Raw genomic sequence first — 20246 nt, forward strand, 5'->3', positions numbered from 1 at the left:
ACAATATTAAGCTAGACTGTTGTTTTTTGAAGAGATGGTAGAGTACATCTGCTGGGGTTCATAGAAATACTTCAGGGTGGTGAAGGGTACTACTATTAATTTTATTGTGGTTTGATCTTAACACTGTGTCTCATATATATGCATGGCTTTCTCTACTGAAGTCTAGTGCTCCATCACTGCACCTGTGGACTAATATACACAGAAATGTTGTGTGGGAGAACCAGTGGTCCTTGAAATATTTAAAATTAGGAGATAGTTTCAGAGGGTAGCTGTATTGATCTGCAGTCAAACAAATAGGTATCTGGCAAAGGGAGCTTTGACTCTCAAAAGCTTATACCATCCATGAAAAATCCTATTGGTCTTTAAGGTGCTACTGAGTTTAAAGTTAGGAGATACAAGGTTGGACCAACTAGCATCTTTGCTTCCATGTTACAATTGGCTTTTATTCATACAGGTCACAGAGCTGCAAGCATAGTCCTTTTAGAGAGCAATCCTAAGCAGATCTACTTGGAATTCTACTATGGTCTATTCAATGGGGCTTACTCCCAGGAAAGTGTCCTTAGGATTGCACTGTTAGTGACTGTAGTCTTCCTCCCTTCTCCATCAATGGAAAAGTTGATTGTATCCAGCTAGATTTGCCAGATTGTCTACCATGGTAAACAATCTCCCGCTCCCAACTCCTAGGAGCCACCAGTGCGGAGCAAAAATGGGAGCAAAAATGGAGGATGGGAAGTCATCTGTACCTGAAAGTGACCTTAGATGCCCTAGGAATTTCCCAGATCTCTTTACCACAGAAATTGAGTAATTCCTAGAACATCACATCATCACTTTCAGCCCCAACCAAAAGTGACCTTATAACATTGGGCGTTTTCGCACTGACCTTCAAGTGGTGCGACCACCCTCCTCACGCCGGTGGATCTGCAGGGATTTCGCACCAGAAGCGCCGGCGCACCCAAAAGAGCCGGCGACTTCCGTCGCGAAACCAGCTCAAACGTTTTCCTGCTTCTTGGCGGTTTTCGTTTGAGCTGGTTTCGCGACGGAAGTCGCCGGCTCTTTTGGGTGCGCCGGCGCTTCTGGTGCGAAATCCCTGCAGATCCGCCGGCGTGAGGAGGGTGGTCGCACCACTTGAAGGTCAGTGCGAAAACGCCCATTGTGTTCCCTTCCATTTTTGCTCCTGCTGGAGTGAAAAGCATGGCTGGCAATGTTAGATCCAACACAAAGTGTTTTGTTCAGTCCTTTTCCACTTAAACAAAAATTAGCAATAAAAACTATTCGTGCAGAATCTATAGTGTCTATGATTCTTTGCACAAAAATAGAGGAGATAATGGCTTGGAGGCAGAACATGAAGAAATTATAACTGTCCAGAATAACTGATGTGAAGATTTATAGCCTGTAAGGGTGGAATAAAGCATCATTTAGTTAAAAAGAGAGAGAGAAAGCATATCACCTTAACCAGGAACAGCCCATGACTTAATATGGAGTAAAGTCAAAATAGTATCACCTCCAACTGCTGTAATACTATAAAAACCCACCACTCCTGACTTTTATTGTGTGTGTATTGTTGTTGAGAACCTAATGCTTCTATGATGTCAAAGATCCTTGTTTTGAAATAAATTCCATTGAAATCAAAGAGAATAGCTTCCATATGAATATTTGGGTTCAGAATGTAGCTGCCCTTCTCGAGTCTATCAAAAGTCTCTCATATCTCCCAGATGACTGCCTGTGGTACTTGACATTTCTCCAGCTACTTCCATCAACACTCAAAAATGTAGTTCATTAGGTCTAGGTGACCTGGATTTATTCAAGGTAGCAAAATATCTTTAGAAAATCCAAATGGCATCATTTTTCAAACTTCTAGAGCTATAATGTCAGTTTTGAAGATTATCTGTCTTGTTTCAAGAGTCATAGTCCAAAAAGCTATTTTCATTGTGTCCAAGGGTTTGATTTTTGACCCTTTTATTTCAGCAGTATACTTGCATGCCATATCACAAACTACATTTGAAATTCCCCCGAGTTTCATAAGTGGCTCACTATGCAGTGTGGGATACAGTGCTGAGACTGGAGGAATAAAAGCTCAAAGCATAGTTGGATGGGCAGAACTAATTGTGCTATTGGGGGGGACGGGTTCCAGCCATTGATGGATCCAGCACAAAATTTCCACTTGTGCTAGACCTTTTCCAAAATTGGAAATGCAAGACAAAGACTGTGGTAGCTAAGTGCTAACACCAAGTCAAATGTATAGAATCCACATTTGGGTTTCCACAAGATTTTGTGCAACAGGTAGTGCTTTCTTCACTATATATCATGCCCGGAAATTTGTTGCACAAGATTTTGTGCAGTTGGAACTACATTATAGCCAGGGCTTTTCTTGAGCAGGAATGCACAGGAACGCATTTCCAGCTGGCTTGGCTTGGTGGCCTGATATGCAAACGAGTTCCTGCTGGGCTTTTTCTACAAAAAAAAAAATCATGATTAAGGTTATTCATGTTTCCACTTGCATGTTGCTAGATCCAAGCTATTGACTCAGAAGTTTTGTATCTGCCATTCTCATTCAGTCACTTTCAACAGCATTACTATAGAGCAATGACAGAACAGGTGGCTTTCATAGATAAGGTCTCAATTTCAATCTTCAACACCCTTAGTTTAAAAGGTCTCTGGTGCCAGAACTGGAAAAGACTCTTGCCATAAGACTGAAGAGAATTGTTGTCAGTGAGAGTAGACTGTGCTAGGCCAGATGGATGAATTGGGTAACCTGATACAATAAAGTTTCATTAGTTTAATCAGATGTTATAATAACCTTCTATCTATTATATGGGTTCTTCAGAATGGTCATGTAGATAAAACAGGGATTTCTTGTATGCAGTCCTTGAATTCAACAGGAGCTCACAGGAGCACAGCTCCTGAATCTTTCTGAGGGTTCCCCTCCTCCTCCCCACCTACCCTGTTCATTGAATAGTAGGTGCAGCTGCATAACAATCCCTGGATTAGGAGAGCGGGTAGCCAGCCAGCCACTAGGAGCTTTGCCACGCCCCCAGCAGGCCTCATTAACCCCTGGAGAAGCCCACACCACCCTTTCTCCACTTTTTTATGTAATTTTGATTGCGGGGGGGGGGGCACAGGAAGAGCCCCAGGTGAGCAAGGCCTGCTTGTGCTGGCTAGATCTCTAGCCAGTCCAAGTAGGCCTTGCTCACCCGAGGCTCTCCTTTCTTGAGCCAGGTTGCTTTTGGCTGGTGGGGGAGCGGCATATGCTAATAAGTTATGCTAATTACCTCCACCACCTATTTTTCTACAAAATAACCCCTGCTTGTATGACGTATGAATAAAAATGTACATAAATCCATTATTTTAGGACTTCTCAGTCTTAAAACAAATTTAAGTCACATTATTTTTGGAACAGCTTGGCTTTGACAGAATTGTGTCAAGGCATTTTGTCACCCCAAGCAGGGTACAAGTTAAGCTCCCCCAGCTTGTTCCTGGAAAGCCCCATATGGATTTCTGAAAAATAAGCTATAGTTACAGGATATGAAGCAAAACAACATGAAGCACCCAAAGCCAGGGACTGCTTCTCCCCCTGGGAGTTCCATCAGTCTCCAGAGTATCCAGCAACAGCATCACATTAAGGAGACATAGGTTAGGCTGTAGTTTATTGTTGTTTTCCCAGTTAACAGAGTCCCAGGTTCAAGTACTTGAACACAGCCTATCCCCTTAACTGCCCCACCTCTCTACAGCCAGACCTGGGTTCCTGCCTAGAGTTCCTTGACCAGGACCTCTATCCACTGCACCCTCTCCATGGGGTTAGGCTTCAAGGCAGTCAGAGCTCCAAAGACTATCTAGTGGCAAGAACACCAGGACTGATTTCGCACAAGAGCCCTTTTGCTCCCAGGGCTTCATTTTTGCACAAGTTGCCCTGGAGCTGCGAGTTGGCGCGGCACTCTTCCACAGCAAGCAGGATCCTCTTCCAAGCAGTTTCTGCTTGCCACAGGAGAACGGCGTGCCAATTCGCAGCTCCAGGACAACTTGTGCAAAAATGGAGATAAGTGCCAGGATCAAAAGGGCTCTCCACTCAGAACAAGCCCTAGTGTGAAATTGGTCCAAGTTTCCATTGAACAGAAAGGCGCTTTTAAAAAATAAATAAATGATTTTATTGAAAAGTACACAATGATACAAAATACAACTCAATAGTACCATTCAAATAAATAATCAAATAGTCATTGAATAACCATAAAATATAATCAGTATACAGAGTTGGGAGAATTGATAACACATAATGGCTACAGGCATTGCTATAGTCTAACAGAAATACAGAAAGAAATGGAAGAGGAAGAGATAACAGTACCCAAGTAATCATACTGTTTAGCATAGTAAAACATCTATGGAGGAATTACTACCAAATATCTGTGGATTACTAGCAATAAAAGAAATAACTGGGGACCAAATACTGAGATAAGCAGAAGAGGGAGTGCTGGTATCTGTTTGTGAAGTGTGGTCTAAAAAATTTTCCATGATGAGAAAGTTCCAAATAGTTTTAAACCACACTTTTGTTTGAGTGAAGAAGTTGTCTTCCAATAGGAAGCTATGACAGATGTAGGTGCCACACACAGTAGTAATATTAGTTCTTGCCTTGCCCTTGGAATGTGAGGAAAGTCCCAGAAATTTACTTCTCAGTATAAAGGGATATAATGACCTGTCATTTGGTTAATCTGATCCCTGATTGATCACCAAAATGATTTGACAAGTGGACAGGAGCACCAGAAATTCTGGAAAGAACCTGGAGAAGCACAATTCCTCCAACAAAGAAGAGTAGGAAGAAGTCATGTGGTGAAACAAAAAGGCACTTGAGGGAGGAAAGTTCACAAAAGAAGACCCACTGAAGGCATCAAAATTACATTTTATGCCAGTTGCTTTATCTCAGTGAAAATGTGTGAAATTAGAACTTCAAACTTCAAGTTTATTGTCTTCAACTACTCTTCCAGCATGGCTCAGAAGTAGAGAGCTTACATACAAACCTTAGAAAGAGGATTGTTTAGCTTACCTGTTCTGGGCTTCAGCTGACATGGGGGAAGAATATAGTGTCCAAGCAAGCAAAGCTATTACTGTAGTTGAGGTGCTTTGAGCTGGGAAAAGTACACTTGACTGGCCACAGTACACCCAGACATTGCTTATGTAGTTTGGTGATAAAAATAGCCTCAATTCTGAATCTAAGTAACGTAATGCAAAGAGCATATGCTTAGGTAAGCATCATTTGTGTCCAATCTAACAGTAACCAGGGAAAGGGGGGGACTGGGAAAGAGCATTAAATATTTAGGACTTCATTTTGCAGTTCTTTGGACCTATGTTTGGAGAGTTGCATGCAGAAATTAAAGCCAAAAAAGACATTTTAGAATTCAGACTAGAACTTCACTGTTTGAAAAGAACACTGTGTATTATGTATTGATAATAATGCTTCTATAGACAAAGGAATGCAATTTAATAATACAGAACTGCGCTTATGAGATTTCCTTTTTGTTGCTAATTGGTTACTTTAGCTGACATTGTCTGTAAGCATAATGGGCACCATTCTTCCTAATAGTTCCACATTGCCAGATGATGTCTACAGACATGATGTAGTCCATTTTAATTATTTCATTTTGCTTACATCTCTCAGCATAATGCAGCTTCCAAGAAGGCCAGCATTTTTCTTCATTATGTATGCTGCATGGCTACAGCTCCTAAATTAATTAGCTTTCTTTTCTTTCCAGGAAGTTTAAAGTTTTCTTTCTTCCATTTATCTACCAGGTACGATTATGTTGAAGTGATTGATGGAGACAATCCCAGTGGGCGCGTGTGGGGAAAGTACTGTGGCAAGATTGCGCCCCTGCCCGTGGTATCTTCAGGACCAAACCTCTTCATCAGATTTGTCTCTGATTATGAAACTCATGGGGCAGGATTTTCCATTCGCTACGAAGTTTTCAAGAAAGGTAAGCAGATCTGTCCATGGCCATTCTGCCATGGTAAGTAATTCTCACTATAAAAATTAAATTATGATCTTTCATTTAAAAGGCTGAACTTTTAAAAAAAAAACATTTTTTATGACCAACTAGTGGCTGGTGTATTGAACATGAATGTGGATAATCCAGATCAAAATCTATGGAAGTGGAAAGTGCCATCAAATTGCAGACAACTTTTATCTACTCCATAGGATTTTCAAGGAAGAGACCTCTGCATAGTGACCTTGGAGTTCCCTGGTGGTCTCCCATCCAAATATGAACCAGAGATAACCCTATTTAGCTTCCAAGGTCTGATGAGATCAGGCTAGCGTAGGCAGCTCCATTTCTCAGCTTAATCTGATATGAACTGCATTTCCCAATCAAGTCAGGGAACCATTTAATTCAACAGTCTTCTTCCAGCAGTGGCCAGTGAGACTAAGGACTAGTTCTCCTGCCATGGCACCCAAATGACTTCTCGTAGAAGCCCAGTGAGAAGAAGAAGAAGATATTGGATTTATATCCTGCCCTCCACTCCGAAGAGTCTCAGAGCGGCTCACAATCTCCTTTACCTTCCTCCCCCAAAACAAACACCCTGTGAGGTGGGTGGGGCTGGAGAGGGCTCTCTCAGCAGCTGCCCTTTCAAGGACAACTTCTGCCAGAGCTATGGCTGACCCAAGGCCATTCCAGCAGGTGTAAGTGGAGGAGTGGGGAATCAAACCCGGTTCTCCCAGATAAGAGTCCACACACTTAACCACTACACCAAACTGGCTTGCCAGTGTTCTGCCACAGCTTGACTTGCTCCTAGTCGTAAGTGGCATGGGTTGCTCTTGGATGGGTCTAAGCCAAGCCCTGGCAGCATTACCTTAGGAGCTTGGCTTGGACCTTGCTAATGGCTGTGGTAGCCCAGGAGGTGATGGGTGACAACATATTCTAAATCAGGCCTCTGTCAAGGCACAATGGTACTTGTATTTTCTATTGTTTGTGCATAGCATCTAGTATGCAGTACTATCTCTGTCATGACTGTAGAGGTTCTGTGTAGCATTATGGCTGATATCTTTTAGTAGATGCATCCTCTATGAATTTATTCATAATTCCCAGTATTGTTATTCATAATTCCCAGTATTGTTATTGTAAAACATGACACCTCCATGTGCAAACTGTAATAAAAAAATTCAAGATTCTGACTATTCATGCTCAACGTATTTTTTAAAATTTCATGCTTTAGAGAAAGTGACTAGTCCTGTCACCTTTGAAACTTCACAAGTTTTTTTTGAATTTAATTTAACAATTAAGTACTTGCTGGATCAGGTAAAATGCTCCATGCTTGCAAAATCAAATCCTTTACTTCTGATAACAAGACATGCTTTATCAGTATGTTTTTCTTCCTTTAAAAAAAACTCCAGGAAAAAAATCTTTACTTAGTACCAACGATTTGTTGAATGATTTATAACACTGCCATTTTTATTGATGTGGTAACCTTTGCAGTCCGGTGGATGCTGTCTGCTCTGCATTCCCGCAGAGGATGATGGGATCAGAATGCATTTCATTCCACATGGTTAACAGATGACAAAGAAGTTCCGCTTAGTGCATCTTTAAGCATTTCTGTTTAGGGAGGCTGATGACAGACAATAATTAATATAACCTTCATATAGGTATGCCAGCCTCCAGGTGGGATGTGAGGATCCTCTGGAATTACAGCTCATGTCCAGACTACAGAGATCAGTTCCCCTGGAAAAAATGGATGCTTTGGAGAGGGGGCTGTATGGCATTTTATTCCACTGAGGTCCCTGTCCTCTCCAGGCTCCATCCTCAAATCTCCAGGAGTTTTCCAATCTAGATCTGGGAACCTTATGCCCCATTCCCCACCAGTGGCCAAGGAGGACCTAGCAGCCCTACCTTCAAGTATCAACCACATGAGAGACAGTTGGATGTAGTGGTTAAGTGTGCGGACTCTTATCTGGGAGAACCAGGTTTGATTCCCGACTCCTCCACTTGCAACTGCTGGAATCACCTTGGGTCAGCCATAGCTCTCGCAAAAGTTGTCCTTGAAAGGGAAGCTTCTGGAAGAGCTCTCTCAGCCCCACCTACCTCACAAGGTGTCTGTTGTGGGGGAAGAAAATTAAGGAGATTGCAAGGTGCTCTGAGACTCTGATTCAGCGAGAAAGGCAGGGTATAAATCTACAGTCTTCTTCTTCGTCTAATCAGAGCCAGTCTTACAGCACCAGACTGGGGGACATCAACCTCCCACCTCACCCATGGCCAGCCCCTCATTAACAGTGAAGCCATCAGGCCCCACATGGTGGCAAAAACCCAGGGTTTCACTGCAGATGGTTCCAAATGTGAGCTGAATGTAGAAATGGACAGCTCCCCCCGCAACCAACAGTTTATCTCCATGTGTCTTTATTCTTCCACTTTCTTACCCCACAGTACATTCTGTGAATTAATTAACAGCAGACATTCTGGAAGCTGCAGTTTCCAGAATGTGTAGAATATCCAGAGTATGGGATGAAGGAAACGGAGGAATACAAAAGATGGTGTGGAGACACCAAAAGTATTTTACCTCTTTTCAGATGTCACTGCATTGTTCCCCATCAATAGGGCAGATGAATTTGATTGTGGAGAGGAAAAAATTCTCCTCAGGTTCAGATTTGCCATCTGAGCAAGAAAAGCATTTGACATTTTGGAAGCTTATCTTACACTCCAAGCCAAAGAAATTTCATCAGTGTTTCTTAAATTAGTCAGATCTCATAATGAAGCAGGGCAGGCTCTCATGAGACTGTGAAGTCCATAGTCTAATTAATAGTACCAGTGCTGTTACCCACCAGCCAGCTGCCTCCTTGTCTCTCTTGCACCAGAAGCTGGAGGAGATAATATTCCTTACTATCTCGATCCCCCAGGCCTCTTTAAAAACACACAAGCTGCGTCTACACGTTCCCAAACTCTTGTGAGATTTCTTTTTCTCACAAGAATTCTACCATTTCTGGTTGCTCGTTGCTAAGGTAACCCTAAGGATTGCCCAAACATCACAAGAGGAAGAAATCTTATGAGATTTCAGAAAGCCCACAGGTTCCATTTTTAAAGAGGACTGGGGCGAGAAAGAAGTAAGCAGTTATAGCTCCTCCAGAGACGACAGCAGCAGCAGTAGTAAGGCAGGTGGTGATAGTAAGTGGGGAGCAGCCAGAGCTGCCTGAGGCAATAAAAACATCCTGAGTTGCCACTGTGTTTAGCATAGTAAGGTTGCCAGCCTTCAGGTGGAGCCTGAAGATCTCCTGCTTTTTCAATTGATCTCCAGCAGGCAGAGATCAGCTACCCTAGAGAAAATGGCTGCTTTGAAGGGCAGACTCTATGACAGTGTACCATTCTGAGGGTCCTCCCCTCCCCAACCGCACCCTCTCAAAGTCTCCAGGTATTTTCCAATACAGACCTGGCAACCCTACCTACTAGCAATGCCATCCAAAGCTATGTTTGCCAACCCCAGCTTTGGAAATTTGTGGAAATTTAGGAGTGGTGCCTGGAAAAAGGGAAGTTTGAGGAGAAAGGATCTCATTGTGATTCCATAATGTTTTCCCTCCACATCTGCAGTTTTCTCCAGGGGAAATGACAAGGATGTCAACAATTTCTTTGGAAATTCCTGGATATTTGAGGGCAGTGCCTGTGGACAGGGGAGTAGGGGAGAGATTTCACTTGGAATGTATGGTATACCCAGGGCTTTTTGTGAGCAGGAATGCACAGGAACGCAGTTCCAGATGGCTTGGTGTCCGGGGGTGTGGCCTATTATGCAAATGAGTTCCTGCTGGGCTTTTTCTACCAAAAAAGGCCTGGGTATACCACATAGTCCACCCTCCATTTTCTCCAAGGGAACTGATCTCTGTAGTCTGGAAATCAGTTGTAGTTCCAGAAGATCTTCAGACCCAATCTGGAGAGTCATGCAACCAAAAGAGAATCATGGAAAAGGTTGAAGCCTGGAGAATAGACCATGAAGAATAATGCAATAACAATAGGCCTTAGATTCAACGGGAGCTACAAATGCAATAACAATAGGCCTTAGATTCAACGGGAGCTCACAGAAGCACAGCTCCTGAACCTTTCTGAGAGTTCCACCTCCTCCTTCCCACCTTGTCCATTGAATAGTAGGTGCAGCTGGATGAGCCCTGGATGAGCTCCACCACCTATTTTTCTACAAATCGACCCCTGAATAACAGTATTATGAGAAATTATTTGTGTACTCAATATCAATACAGAGTCACCTGTGAATTAGAGTCACCTATAATAATACATCACATCCCAATCAATATTCAAAGTCCATTCAAAGTCCATCAATTCTAACTCTTACAAGACTTCATAAAATCATAGCTTTCTCCTCTACTTCTTCTTCTTACAAGACTTCATAGAATCATAGTTTTCTCTGCTATGCATGCTTGAGACTTTGCTGTCCCAATTTGCTGTGAGATTGACCTATAATTGAGCCAGTTTGATAAAGACTGGGAAATGGTGATTTAGTTGACAGTACCATCAGAGGCTTCAATGCGAGTCCATACCTACATGAGGATGTCAGATTGACAAAGCACAACTTTAAAGGGGTTAAAAGTACCTTTCAACAGGCTTTTGGAATGGCACAAGCACTTTGGAGGGGGCCTTACAATTGGCACTAGCACTTTGTGAAAGCGGAGAACTTTTACTCACTTTGAATGTGGGATTTTGATGAACTTTGGAACTTTATGATTCTATGAAGTCTTGTAAGAATTAGAATTGATGGACTTTGAGTGCACTTTGAATATTGATTGGGATGTGATACATTATTATAGATGACTCTGTACTTTATATTAATAATGAGTACACACAAATATTTTCTCCTAACATTGTTATTGCATTTGTAGTTGTTCTTCATGGTCTGTTCTCCAGGCTCCAGTCTGGAGGGTGGCAACCATAGGAACTGATCTTCGTAGTCTAGAGATCACTTGGCATTCTGGGAGAGATCCAGACCCCTCATGGAGGTTGGTCACCGTATCAAAAGCAAAGTAGAACCCTTCTAAGTCCAGTGAAGTCAGTGGTCTTAAAAGGGTGGAACGACTTTCTGCAGTTTCTGTGGAGACAGCTAAATGCAGGCACCTCCAGGAGACACCACTGAGCAGGACAAAGGCTGACCATCATTAGACAGACTGGCAAATGGCCCCTTGCCCTGTGGTCAAATCCTTTGTTGAGTAACTGGCCGCTGTGTAAGTAGTGAGATCACTCTTTGGCACAAGCCTTAGCTATACTTGTTGGCAGACTGATGAATCGCACATTTAGAAGCCAGGAGAGCCCTCTAACCAAAACTAGATAATTAATGAATAACGTAAACCCCCAGGGTATTAACTTTTATATGAACAAAGGTTTTCCTTCTACAACAGCAAACCCCTCCATAAGCATTTAGACTCCTGGAGACTGCAATTTCAGTGCCTTGCCAATTAAGCCTTGCGCTTTCATGCAACGGGAGAAGTACTGAAAGAGCTGCTAGACAAGCTGTTTGCAAAAATGAACATTTTCCATGGGGCCCTTTTTTATTCTTGATAGTTTAGTGGCAACTCAGCAGCTCTTTTGCATTTATTTACTTGTGTGATCATTTAAACCTCTCTCTGGAAGGTGTTCATTACCTTAAAGCAATATTATACATGAAAATATATGCACACCAAAGTCAGAAATTGCAGCATTACAGCTCTCAAAGTAATTCCAACTCACCTTTATGCCACTTGCACTGTATACCAAAGTTGAAATGCTATCTCCATGTACATGGATGGAAAACATTACATGTACGTGTGTGGTCTAAGAACTGTGATTGCTGTGAAAACCAAGACTTCACATCTCCTTTCTTTCTGAACATTTTAATGTATCTAGACTGAAACTGGATTGATACAGCTATGGCGCTCCAAATCTGTCTCTAATACATGTGCTGTCAATCTTTAGGGGAAAAGCAATGCAAATGAACATGGCAAGTTTTTTTCCTCTTGGGCTGTCAAGTTCAAAACTCATAGTGCAGTTCTGTGCAGTTACATTATTTTCAACCCATTGATTCCAGTGGACCTAGAAGGGTATAAGTCTGTTTACTATTGCATTGCCAGAAAACTAGATTTTTTGAAAATCACACAACATAAGTGACAACCTGTAGCACAGATAGGGTTGCCAATCCCCAGTTGGGGGGCAGGGGATCCCCAAGCTTAGAGGCCCTCCTTCCACTCCAGGCTTAGCAGAAAGTGGGGGTGGGGTGATGTCCATTGGGCATTCCATTATACTCTAAGGAGACCAGTCCCCATAGGGTATAATGAAGAATCAACCTGTAGGTATCTGGGGCTCTAGGCAGGCTGCTTTTTGAGGCAGAGGCACCAAATTTTCAGCATAGCATTCAGTGCCTCTCCTCAAAAAGCCCTCCAAGTTTCAAAAATTGTATGAACCCCCAAAGAAGGTGCCCCCATCCTCCATTATTTCCAATGGAGGGAAGGTGTTTACAAGGAGTACAGTTGCTTTAAATGTGATGGCCAGAACTCCCTTAAGAGTTCAATCATGCTTGTCACAACCTTGCTCCTGTCTGTACCCCCAAAGTCTCCTGGCTCTATCCCCAAAGTCCCCAGATGTTCTCTAAGTTGGACCTGGCAACCCTAGCCCAGATGCTGTGCTGGAACTAAAAGAAGGTATATTTGGCAAGAAGGTCCATAGGCCTAGCTATGGCATAATTTTAGGCTTTTATTGCTGAGTACTACTGCATTCTCCCTAACTTACAGTGCAATTCAGCGCAGTTATTGCTAAGGACATTAAAATAAATCTGTGGTGTTAATGAACTAGAGGCGAAACTACACCAAGGCTTGGGAGGTGCATATATGTTGTACTTCACATTAGAATTAGCTACTGATACACTTCCAGCATTCCTCCCAAAGAAAAAGATTAGCATCTGCTGCCATATTTTTATATATCAGGCTTCTGTGACTTTCTCACAAATTCATTGTGAGCTCCATAGACAACACTTTTAATGTAATTCATCCCACTTTCTTATAAGGTGTGCAGATCCCTCATCTCAAGGGTTTTTTGGCCATTTAATAGCATACTTTTTGTTTTGCAGCTATAGAATAGAATAGAACAGAGCAGAGCAGAACAGAATAGAGCAGTAGGGCAAGCAAAGATGTAATACTGGGCAGTGTTTTCAAAGCATTTCTGCTAAGGGCTCATCAAACCATAGAATCATGAAGTTGGAAGGAACCCCCATGGTCATCTAGTCCAACCCACTGCACAATGCAGGAACTTCACAAATACCAAAATGGCACAGTTACTTTACTCTAGATGCATTTGCATTTTCCAGTGCCACCTAGAATGAAACCATAACAACACTGCGCTTCATACACATTCAACATGCAGACAAATCACTCAGAAAGCTCCCTGGAACAATTTCTTGTTCCTTATTCATCTCTCTGGAATTACACAACTATAGAAAGTCAGAAAATAACTCAACCAGAAATTCACAGAGTAGGCAGCTTTGGGAATCACACTCAAGTTTCCCATTTGCAAAATGAGAATAATAGGAACTTCCTTTTGGAGTTCTGAAGACAAACAAGAAAAGGCTTGTAAATTTCTGCAAATGATTAAGTGCAGCAAAAGTGGCAATAATAGCCCAGACTGTGATGTCACCAGTGGTGGAATTCTAGCAGGAGCTCCTTTGCACATTAGGCCACACACCCCTGATGTAGCCAATCCTCCAAGAGCTTACAAGGTGCTTTTTTGTAAGCTCTTGGAGGACTGGCTACATCAGGGGTTTGTGGCCTAATATGCAAAGGAGCTCTTGCTAGAATTCCACCCCTGAATGTCACAGTGATGTCAACCAAAAGCAAGTGCTCACATTATAGTAGAAAATGTCACAGGCCCTTAATGAAATTAGGGTTGCCAATCCCCAGGTGGGGGCAGGGGATCCCCCGGTTTGGAGGCCCTCCCCCCGCTTCAGGATCGTCAGAAAGTGGAGGGAGGGGAGGGAAATGTCTGCTGGGAACTCTATTATTCCCTATGGAGATTTATTCCCATAGAAAATCATGGAGAATTGATCCGTGGGTATCTGGGGCTCTAGGGGGACTGCTTTATGGGGTAGAGGCAACAAACTTTCAGTATAGCATCTAGTGCCTCTCCCCAAAATACCCCCCAAGTTTTAAAAAGATTGGATCAGGGGGTCCAATTCTGTGAGCCTGTGAGCTTTTTTTCATCTTAGACGGGCAAGGCAGTTGGCCCCCTTCCTGGCCCCCGACGACCTAGCAACAGTGATCCATGCCACGGTCACCTCGAGGTTGGATTACTGCAATGCCCTCTACATGGGGCTGCCCCTGTGCCGGACCCGGAAATTGCAGCTAGTGCAGAATGCCGCGGCCCGGCTGTTACTGGGCCTCCCAAGGTGGGGGCACATCCGGCCGGGCCTTCGGGCTCTGCACTGGCTTCCAATAATATACCGAGTCCGGTACAAGGTGCTGGTCATCACCTTTAAAGCCCTATATGGCCTGGGACCTGCCTACCTGAGGGACCGTCTCTCCCCACACGTTCCCCAGAGAGCACTGAGGTCTGGCACTCAAAATCTGCTCATCATCCCCGGGCCCAAGGAAGTGCGTCTCAAGGCAACTAGAGACAGGGCCTTTTCCACAATGGCCCCTATGTGGTGGAACCAGCTACCGGAAGAGGCGAGGGCCCTGTGGGACCTTGCTCAGTTCCGCAGGGCCTGTAAGACAGCCCTCTTCCGGTTAGCCTATGCCTGATGAGATAATGTAGCTACCAGATTTTTGTGTTTATACTGTATAGTTTAATGTTTAATTTTAAGGTTTTTAGGTTTTAATTGTCTGATTTTAGAGGTAATAACTTGCTCTGATTTTACTGTTTTATTGTTTTATTGTTGTTGTAAGCCGCCCTGAGCCACTTGTGGGAAGGGCGGGATAGAAGTCACCAAATAAATAAATAAAAATAAATAAAAGAAGGTGCCCCTATCCTTCATTATTTCCTATGGAAGGAAGGAATTAAAAAGGTGTGCCGTCCCTTTAAATGTGAGGGCCAGAACTCCTTTGGAGTTCAATTATGCTTGCCACAGCCTTGATCTTGGCTCCACCCCTAATTTATCCTGGCTCCACCCCCAAAGTCTCCTGGCTCCACCCCCAAAGTCCCCAGATATTTCTTGAATTGGACTTGGCAACCCTAAATGAAATCTACAAGCCCCACCTCCTCACAGTCTTAGGCCCTCCTCCTATTCCCCAGAAGATGCACCATCTTCTGTTTCCCTACAAGGTGCTGTACAATTAATTCATACCATTGTGGATTGATTACCAGCCAGGTTTATAAAAGCATATGCCCAATAGTCAGTTAAGTACTTGAGAATCTTATGCCTTCTTTCGTTCAGACTATAAACTGTGCCAAGATCAACAACCGGTTTTTTAAATAAATAAGCGTTCTTCTGTTGCTTAATTGCACTAAAATGACAGAACTTAAAGCCAAACTACAGGTTGGTCGGTTGGTTGTTTATTTATTTATTTATTTTAGTATATTTCTATTCTGCCCATTCCCTGTAGGCCTCAGGGCGGAGTACAGCATATAATAAAACAATAAATACAATACAAACATTTTAAAATGTTATACTGTACACAGGTCCACCTTGCCCGTATTGTGGCAGTGAGTTCCCAAGGAGAACTCCATTTAAAAGAACCAGAGGGGACCAATACAGATCAGGGCCATGGCATGGGCAGAAGAGGAGCTCTTGCTTCCCCCCATGCCATTTTCCAAAACCAAAACAGCACCAAAAGAGTATTTGTCCCATGAGGGTGGGCCTTCATGTGCTCTGAATCTCTTGTGTGCGCATATTTTATGGAATTCCCACTGGTAGCCATACCTCTAAAATGGCTGTGAGTCCCTGTGGCAGACTCACAAATGTTGGTAACATGTAATTTGATCCTCAGTCTGTGCTCTTGTATTGTTTTTGTTGTTGTTGTTTCTGCTACCAGAGATATAGCTGCAGTTCAGTGAAAGAGAGCAGTGCACAGAAGCAGGCTCTTGCATACAGATCTGGAACACTTTGTGTAAAGCAGATGTACATTTTCATTCATATTTGAATGGAAAAGCAGCCTATCTGTATCGAATTGACATCAATGAAATCTGCATACAGATACATTCATATCAACATTGGGATGTGGACTTGCATTTCCATGTTCATATGAATGTTCAGCCTACTAATTGTGGGGATCAGGGCCGGATTAACAAATAGGCCAAGTAGGCACTGGCCTATGGGCCCCCATGTCTTTAGGGGCCCTGGGCCAGTTTGCCTCTATCTGCCTCTCCCCCACAGCTTTGTTAAAGGGGCTTTTGAGAAGGTGCTGCAGGAGATACTAGGAGATAATTTGCGAGGGGGGCCCTGAGATTGCCTAGGGACCTCCACAGGGTTTAATCTGGCACTGGTGGGGACAGATGACTTCTTCATTCTGATGTGTACCTGATTTACAATTGCAGTTGCTTGTCCAGCAAAAGCCACATTCACACAAAAGCCTTCTCAACACGTGGACCAGTGAGAGAGTGGCTAACAAGAACACATAAAGTATGTTTTATGTAACACAAAAAACCCTCCAACCTCATAAGGCATATATTAAAGCTTAGTAATATAGAAATACCATCAGCTATTATGAAAATAAGCCCTATGATAAGCAGTGAGATAAATTAAGATGGAGGGGGGTTTTGCATCTCAACCATCTTCTGGTATCTATACAGCAAGACAAGATATGTGGACAAGACATCCCTTATTCTGGCATATGAGCATATTTGTGGCATACCAGAGGCTATACCACAACTGGTATAGTGAGTGAGAGTGGTGTATCAACATGGATATCAATTGGTTTCCAGCAATGCTGCCTGTAATCACAGTTTATCTTGTCTTCACTAACAGCAACACTTTGCTGTTGCACCTGTGTCAACACCGTTCAGAACCAGTCAGTCACCCTTGGTATGAGGACGAATTACCTTTCACATCTAGTTTGTTGAGAAGGCATAGGTCACATCTGGCACAGCTACAGAGTCATGGCTCTAGGAATCCGAAACCTCTGCTCCATCTATCGAATTCACTCCCCTCCTCTTGCCAAAAAAAAAAGTCCTATTTCACCAATAAAAGGCTGTCAACTTTTAAGATTTAAAGATTTAAGCTTGAAGGGGCTATAATTATTTCCCTAGGGCTGTTGAAATTTCTGCAGCTCACACTTTTCATTGTTCCAACATGATTTTGTCATAGTTTCCCACCCCCTTCTTTGGTGCTGGAACAAGCCCACCCCTTTCTCCCCCAAAGTACTCTGTTACAAATTGAAAATTGGAGATCATAGAATAGATGTGAATTACATTTTAATATGAATTATCAATAACAGGAACAAGCTAGCTGGATGATTAATATGGTGATTAAAGCAAGGTATTTCACCGAAAAGCCAGTTAGCAGTTTGGAAAGATAAAATGGCCTAATTTGTTTTCCTAGCTAACCTGAATCTCACTTAAGTCAGCATATTGTTTTTATTTGTTCTTTTTGTTCCACAGGACAAGAATGCTCCAGAAACTTTACATCAATGAGCGGGGTGATCAGATCGCCTGGATTCCCTGAAAAATATCCCAATGGCCTTGAATGCACTTATATTATCTTTGCACCAAAGATGTCCGAGATCATACTGGAATTTGAAAGCTTTGAACTGGAGCCGGATTCAAATCCTCCAGGGGGAATGTTCTGCCGCTATGACAGATTAGAAATCTGGGATGGATTCGCTGAAGGTAAGGAGCGCGGGGGATGAGCTGCATAATTCCACAGTACACCTCATACAGTCAATTGTCATTTAGCATACATTTATATCATATTCCAGGGGCCCTGGCTTGATTCTAGCAAAGGCCATTATAAGAAGGGATAAAGAATACTCTGTAACTGTTCAGTGTGTTGTATATGAAACATGTCTGAAGAGTCTGACAGTTCTGCCTGGCTCTAATTTTGTAATTCCCAGTCCTATTGCACTGCCAATGGTTGTTTTATGATCTCTGATTGCACTGCTTTATGTCCTATAATCAGTCTCCAGTCTCAGCAAGAAAGGCAGGCTGTAAATAAAGTAAAGAAATAAATAAAAGTTATGCGAGATTCAGCAGAAATGGTAGCCCCTGCTGTGTTCCTCCTCTACAATGTGCAATACAAGTTATCTTGTATTCTGCTATCATTAGATTTAGCATTTGCGAATTGCAACCAACGATGAGGGGCACAGAAATTCATGGAACGATGCTATCTAGTGAAGAGGAATTTAACACAGGGCTTGTGCTTCTGGGACCAGCCTTGTATCTCTAATAACCTCCATTTCTACTCTAGGAGTAGCTCATGTACCAAATTCTGCCATGAGATACGTGTGCATTGATATCCTTATTGATTTCATCACAGCTTCAACTGATAAATTTTAGTAAAATCTGCCTGATAATAGAGCCTAAAGATTTATTTGGCTCTATACTAATAGAGGAGAGGGTGGTAAGCAGATATTTCAGGTTATCATCCTATAGTTTGTTGCTGCTGCTGTAATGGACTTAGCGGAACATAACACTGGGTTTTTCTCAGGCTGGGCAGTTCAATCTAATGTTTGTATTAATTTGTTTTGAGGACTAAAGAGCTTATTGTGGTTCTCTGAAGCTGCCTTCTGCTGAGTCAGCCCAGGTCAGTATTGTCTACTCTGACCAGCAGTAGCTCTCTGGGATCACAGGGGGAGGTCTTTCACTTTGTAAAGTGCCATCAAGTCACAGCCAACTTATGGCAACCTCAACAAGGGGCTTTTGAGGCAACTGAGAAGTAGAAGTGGTTTCCCATTGCTCTGCAGAGCCTTTTGTGGTGGTTCCCTTCCAACTACTGATTCTGCTTATCTTCCAAGATCTAATGAGATCAGACTATACCTTGCTGTCTTCCCTCCCACTTCACCTACTACCTGATGGTTTTAACTGGAGATTCCAGGAATTGAACTTGGGGCCTAATGTATACAAACCAGATGCACTACCACTGAGCCGTGGCCCTGCCCTCCTCTTGTAGGTAACAATGGAAGAGGCAAGGGAATGATTTAAGGATTGTCCAGTATTCAACCTGTCTATTAGAACAGCCCTGAAATGGTTTTCTAACTATGCTTGGAAATTTAATAATAGGCTTTTCTCCACAGCTCAGAGCTTCCCAGTGTTAATTCCTGTGCAACTTTTGCTTTTTAATTGAAGTGTGGAGAAAAAAGACCAATCAGCCAAATTATTTGAAATATATTTTCAAAGGGATTAGTGTCAAGGTTTTTGCCCTCTAAAGTACTAATTTTCTGGATTCAAGAAAAAAGACTGAATTGAAGCTATTACAAGAAACTGCTATAATTGTTCCAGCATAACTTTGGATTTAAAACATCTTTTGTTTAAACTATAGAAATCAAGATTGTGACAGTTAAAACATGTATTCTTGTAACTACTTACTTGGCAGATTCTTTCATGGGTTCTTTTGAAAACATGTTTGATTTAACATGTGTAAGGCATACAAAATATCATCTTGCAGCATTTGTCATTATTTAATACTTGTTATAGCAGACATAATAACAGACTGCTTTCCTTACTAAAACAGTGCTTGCGATGAAGACAGAAATAAGAATAGTGTCAATTTTAAAGAACAGTAACAAAAATAATGATGACCGAACACAAGGAGTAGATCTCTTGGGGCCTGGTCACTTTACAAAAGCAACTGACAAAAGGATGGGCAACTTTTGACCCTGGAAAACGTTAAAGATGTTCTAGTGTGTCTTTTCAAGGGACCACAGTTTCTAGGACTGATGCTAACAGGACTAAGATTGCCAGCTCTAGGTTGGGAAGATATAGGAAATCACACAGCACTAAGTACCGTCTAGAGTGGAGTAGGATTGCCTCTTAATCTTCTTCGTGGTCTCTGTGCTTCACACTCATGGGATAGAGCACCTGCACCGATCCCCGAATCGGTACCTAAAAAGCCCTGGATTTTTTCGTGCTCGGCACCAGCGAGCATGCGCAGGCGTCCCAATGCGCATGCTCGCCGGAGCCAGCGCAAGGATCCCGCCAGTTCCTTTCTGACCGCTGCACTGAGAGGATCTCCTTTCTTGTCCCCCGTCGGTAAAGTAATCTTTAGATTATTTCTCCTGGTTGTATACAACCCGTTTGTTGTTTTCTTAGTGTAGTTAGATAGTTAGTTGTTAAGGTAGTTTGTGTTATTTGGAAAAAAAAAATTGTTGGACTTTGCCCTTCAGGGCCCTGTTT

The 20246-nt window shown here is 42.6% G+C and overlaps 1 protein-coding gene across 4 annotated transcripts in view; it reads left to right on the top strand.

Moving 5' to 3' along the window:
* NRP1 (neuropilin 1) overlaps positions 1–20246 on the top strand; it is a 204771-nt gene that overhangs the window by 62615 nt on the left and 121910 nt on the right. For all 4 annotated transcript variants that reach the window (XM_060248160.1, XM_060248162.1, XM_060248161.1 and 1 more), the window contains exons 3-4: positions 5776–5957; positions 17517–17744. In XM_060248160.1, the coding sequence (XP_060104143.1) occupies positions 5776–5957; positions 17517–17744 (410 nt within the window). The remainder of the gene's footprint in view (positions 1–5775; positions 5958–17516; positions 17745–20246) is intronic.

This window comes from Heteronotia binoei, chromosome 10 (assembly GCF_032191835.1).
Source record: "Heteronotia binoei isolate CCM8104 ecotype False Entrance Well chromosome 10, APGP_CSIRO_Hbin_v1, whole genome shotgun sequence".
Classification (NCBI taxonomy): domain Eukaryota; kingdom Metazoa; phylum Chordata; class Lepidosauria; order Squamata; family Gekkonidae; genus Heteronotia; species Heteronotia binoei.